We start from the raw sequence: 4299 nt of genomic DNA, 5'->3' as shown, positions 1-4299 counted from the left end.
ACACATACACACCCCATGCACATGGGCACACACACCCCCATGCACATGGACACACATACACCCCCCATACACACACACACACACCCCACGTACATGCACACACACACATGCACACAGGAACACAAACCCCCATGTACATATGCACTCACACCCCCCTTGTACATGCACCCCCCCCATGCACACACGCACACACACACCAGTGCACACGCACACACACGTGCCATGGCAGCAGGTCAGGAGGCTGGACAGGTTGTCTCATCCTGAGGCCATGTCACGTGCCCCCCAGCATCTGGGACTTGTGTGGGAGAGGCAGTGCTTGTGACTCCTGAGAGGAAGCCTACCCCTGGGATGGCTTTAACACCTTTTCAATGAAGCCCCCTGGTTTGGAAAACACAAGCCAGGGAAGCAGGTGTGATCCCCAAACCAGGAGTCCTTGCATGGTACTCAGGACCAAGGAAGTCTCAGGTGACGTTTTAAATGTCCCTGTCGATTGAATGGGTGTACAGATGGACGAGGGACTGGTAATTGTGTTGAAAATACCTTTCTAAAAGGAGACAAAGAGCAGGAGCTCCAGGTTTAGCTGCGTGAGAGAAACTGGCGGACAGTTTGGGGTGAGTCGGTTTGCTCGGCACAGCTGAGCCCTGTGCTCCACAGGCCCCAGAACAGCCTCTGCCTCACTAGGTCCCTGTGCTTGAGACACCAGGGGCCACTGCACATCTTGTTCCAGGGACATGGTTGCTGTGGAGGAGGACATGCGGGCAGGGACCGGGCCATCCCGTTTGTCAGGAGCCCCTGGGCATGTGGGGATCAGGCTGAGGGGCAGGGACCAGCGAGGGACGAGCAGGGGGTGGCCAAAGGGCTCAGGTCCTGGAATGCTCTGAACTCTGGAATGTTCCAGAGAGCGGCGCCTGCGATGCCTGGCTGCAGGGGAGAGAGGGTGGGGCCGAGGCAGGGCCGCTGGGCTGCAGCCACAGGCTGGAGCTTGAGCTGCCTCCTGACAGGGTGGAAGTGCCTGCTATGAAGGAGCACTCTGCCCGGTGATTGCCTCCCTCCCCTCGGGGCCCCTCAAGGCCCCCCTGTTTTGTGGTCACTGTTTCTGAAGCAAGTGTGGGACTTGTCCTTGATCCTGAGAGGCTGGCTCTGACTTAGTGGGTCCTGAGCTGGGATTTGTAGAGATGGAAGCTGCGACGTGTGAGGAGCTGGGCCGGGGTGCTCATCTTCGCCCAGACACCCTGTGGAAAGGCACATCTTCCCCGGCTCGGCTCTCGGGCCAGCCTCCCTGCCCCAACACTGGAAGTGTTGTGGGGGCAAGAGCCATGGGGCCTGCAAGGGAAGTGGGGGAGGCTGGGGCAGCAGAGGTGGCTGTGCTGGCGAGTCTGGGGCACCCAGGGCTGGTGTGACCAGCGTGGTCTGCACACCAGGCATAGACACCAGAGGCTCTGAGCGCTGTCTCAGGAGGCTGTGCCACATGGCTGACAAGTGATGCAAGCTGTACCCAGGAGGAAAAGGGGAGCCGCCTCCTGCCAGGTTCCTCCTCCCTGTTAGAGATGCTGGGTCAGGAGAAGGGTGGCAGTTGGGACCCAGAGCTCACAGGCCCCAGCCCCCAGCTGTGCAGACCCTGCCCTGGGCATTCCCCCAGCCCTGCCTGCCTGTGGCCAAGTGGGGAGCGGGGTCAGGTGCCCGTGTGGTGGGAACAGCCTTCCCCCAGCCTTCACCCGCCTAACCCTGTCCTCTCGCTGTGCCCAGGTCTGGACGCCAGCCCCCCGGCCAGCACTCATGAGCTCACCATTCCCAATGATGTGAGTACGTCCAGCCTCACCTGCCTGAGCCCACCTGCGCCCCCGCCCCGTTAAGCAGCTGAATGCCCTTGGGGGTAGATGACGTCACCCCCAAGTTACCAGACAGGGAGGAGCCATGGGGGCATCAGGGTAAACTCAGAATGAAGATGCCAGAGCTGCCTGGGGATCCTGGCTGCCTGGTGAAGGGCCTGCCCTGGTTCAGGGTCACCCTGGGGACAGGTGGGGACAGAGCACCCCTAAGGCCCTTGGAGGGCCTCCCACACTTCCCCCACACACTCCCCTGACACGCCTCCCTCACAGGGCCTCCCACACTCCCTTCACACACGTCCCCATATGCTTTCCCCATGCCCTCCACCACACAGCCCCCGACATGATCCCTCACAGGGTCTCCCATACACTCCTCCCACGCCCTCTGTCCACACTTCCGCCACACGCTCCCCTCACACCCTCCCTTACACACTCCCTCACACACTCTGTTACACCCTCCTTCACACACTCAGTTATCTCCCAGCCATCCTCTGGACCCTCGAGTCGTCCTGAGAATGCCGACTCCAGTCCCCAAACCAAGACGCCAGCCAGGTGTGGATCTGGTGTCCTTGGAGGGACAGCAGCCTGGGGGGCATGGCGATGGCTAGGGACATGCCTCTCCATCTCCTGTGTCCATTCAAACATCCCTCCAGCCTGAGAGTGCAGCCTAGAGGGGCCACCGTGGCCTCAGGCCCGCAGAGGACACTGAGCCGGGTGAGGGGTCTCCATGACTGCAGGCTCCTCATTTGATGGGACTTTCTCCAGTCGAGGCCTCACGGCTCCCATCCTCCAGCAGGAGTGGAGGCATGCCTCTTGGGGGAACCGGGGAAGGGACCAAGGCAGCGGGACCCCCAGCTCCCCTTACGTCTCAGCTGCACTCAGGCCACAGTGGATTCTCTCTAAGACGCTCCTGCATCCTTTCTTCCAGCTAATAGGCTGCATAATTGGACGCCAAGGGACCAAAATCAATGAAATTCGACAGATGTCTGGAGCACAGATCAAAATCGCCAATGCCACGGAGGGGTCATCAGAGCGCCAGATCACCATCACGGGGACCCCAGCCAACATTAGCCTTGCCCAGTACCTCATCAACGCCAGGTGAGGACCTAGGTGGGGCCTGGACTGGCCTGCCTCCCGGGGTTCTCTTCTTGGGGTGGGACGTGCTTGGGGAGTCTCCAGGTGATACAGGACCGCACGCTCCTCTGTCCTCTCACCCTTGACTTCCACCCTCCAGCTTAGCTATGTGGCACGCTGTGGGGAGCCCCACGCCCACGCCTCCCTGGCACGGCGATTCCTGCACCCCTTCCCACAGTGGCAGCAGAAATGGCCGCGGCAGCCTGGGCCGGTCACGCCCCCTCACCGCAGCCCCGTGTGGTGACCGGCATGCAGGCCCCGGGCTGCGGAGGAGGGCTCAAGACTCTGAGGACACCTCAGCCGTGAAAACACGGGGACCCCTGACCTGTGCCCTTGTCTCTTCCAGGCTGACATCCGAGGTCACCGGAATGGGCGCTCTTTAACCCCACTGCGCCCCTACGCTCACCACCTGTGCAGACTGCCCCCCGCCCCCCGCAGATGTAGAGGTTTCTTTACCAACAGAAGCTATCTGTGCCTGCCCTAGACCTGTGCCCACAATGCTCCAAGTGTGTCTGGGGCCCCCGGCTCCACCCTGACACTGCTCCAAGTTCATTTACGCCTGCTCCTCACGCGTTGGCATGCCATGTCCATTATTTTAAAGGCTTTGTGGCCACTCCCATCCATGACACTCTAGAAATGTTCCTTAGTGTCCGTGTAACCTTTTTAAGACTTGGTTTGACATGTGGACGTAGTCTCCGAGGCCCCAAAGCTGTGGCCGCAGGAAGCCGCCCCTCCCGGTGCCCTCGGCCTTGTCTCCAGGGGCCGCACAGGTCAGCACCAGGTAGGGTGCACATCTCCCTATGTCCGAGGGCAGGAGAGTGGAGGGCTCGGGGTCGTGAGAGGGGAGGATGGAGCGGGCTGCTGGGCCCCAGGCATCTGTCTTTGGGGCTGACAGTGTGGACCAGCTGGGAGGCACGTCTGCACTGGGAGCCAGTTCAATAAATGATGCGCGCTGCCCCTCATCTTGGACTCCTCTCTGTGACCTCCCCACCCCTCCCCCCACCACCACGCTCAGACCCCAGACATGTCAAGGAGCGGCTCCACCTTCTCAGACAAAGTGAGATTCCACCTGCTCCCACCTTCAGGGTTTGGCTTGTATGAGTCTTGCTCGTCTTACTTCTGCAAAGCTGCTTGGATGGCAGAGATGTAACCCCAAATCCAGTGTCTGCAAGTGAGGCCTCCCCCTCTTCCCCCTAGTCACACTGTGCACTCGGTGGCCCTGAGCTTCCCAGTGGGAGCCCATCCCTCTCCACTGCCCTGCCCCAGCTTAGCCCACCTGTGCTCACCCGCAGAGCCCACCACACACCTCTCCATGCTGAAGCCTGGGGGACCCAGGCCT

At 61.1% G+C, this 4299-nt stretch overlaps 1 protein-coding gene across 17 annotated transcripts in view; it reads left to right on the top strand.

The window, feature by feature from the left end:
- PCBP3 (poly(rC) binding protein 3) overlaps positions 1–3922 on the top strand; it is a 233078-nt gene extending 229156 nt beyond the window's left edge. For all 17 annotated transcript variants that reach the window (XM_040264813.1, XM_040264799.1, XM_040264740.1 and 14 more), the window contains 3 exons: positions 1747–1799; positions 2755–2924; positions 3307–3922. In XM_040264813.1, coding sequence (XP_040120747.1) covers positions 1747–1799; positions 2755–2924; positions 3307–3343 — 260 coding nt within the window. In that variant the 3' untranslated portion in view covers positions 3344–3922. The remainder of the gene's footprint in view (positions 1–1746; positions 1800–2754; positions 2925–3306) is intronic.
- Positions 3923–4299: the final 377 nt, after the last annotated feature.

Source organism: Oryx dammah, unplaced genomic scaffold (assembly GCF_014754425.2).
Source record: "Oryx dammah isolate SB20612 unplaced genomic scaffold, SCBI_Odam_1.1 HiC_scaffold_2, whole genome shotgun sequence".
Taxonomy (NCBI): Eukaryota; Metazoa; Chordata; class Mammalia; order Artiodactyla; family Bovidae; genus Oryx; species Oryx dammah.
The sequence above is the reverse complement of the archived record's forward strand: the minus strand, read 5'-3'. Positions and strand labels throughout refer to the sequence as shown.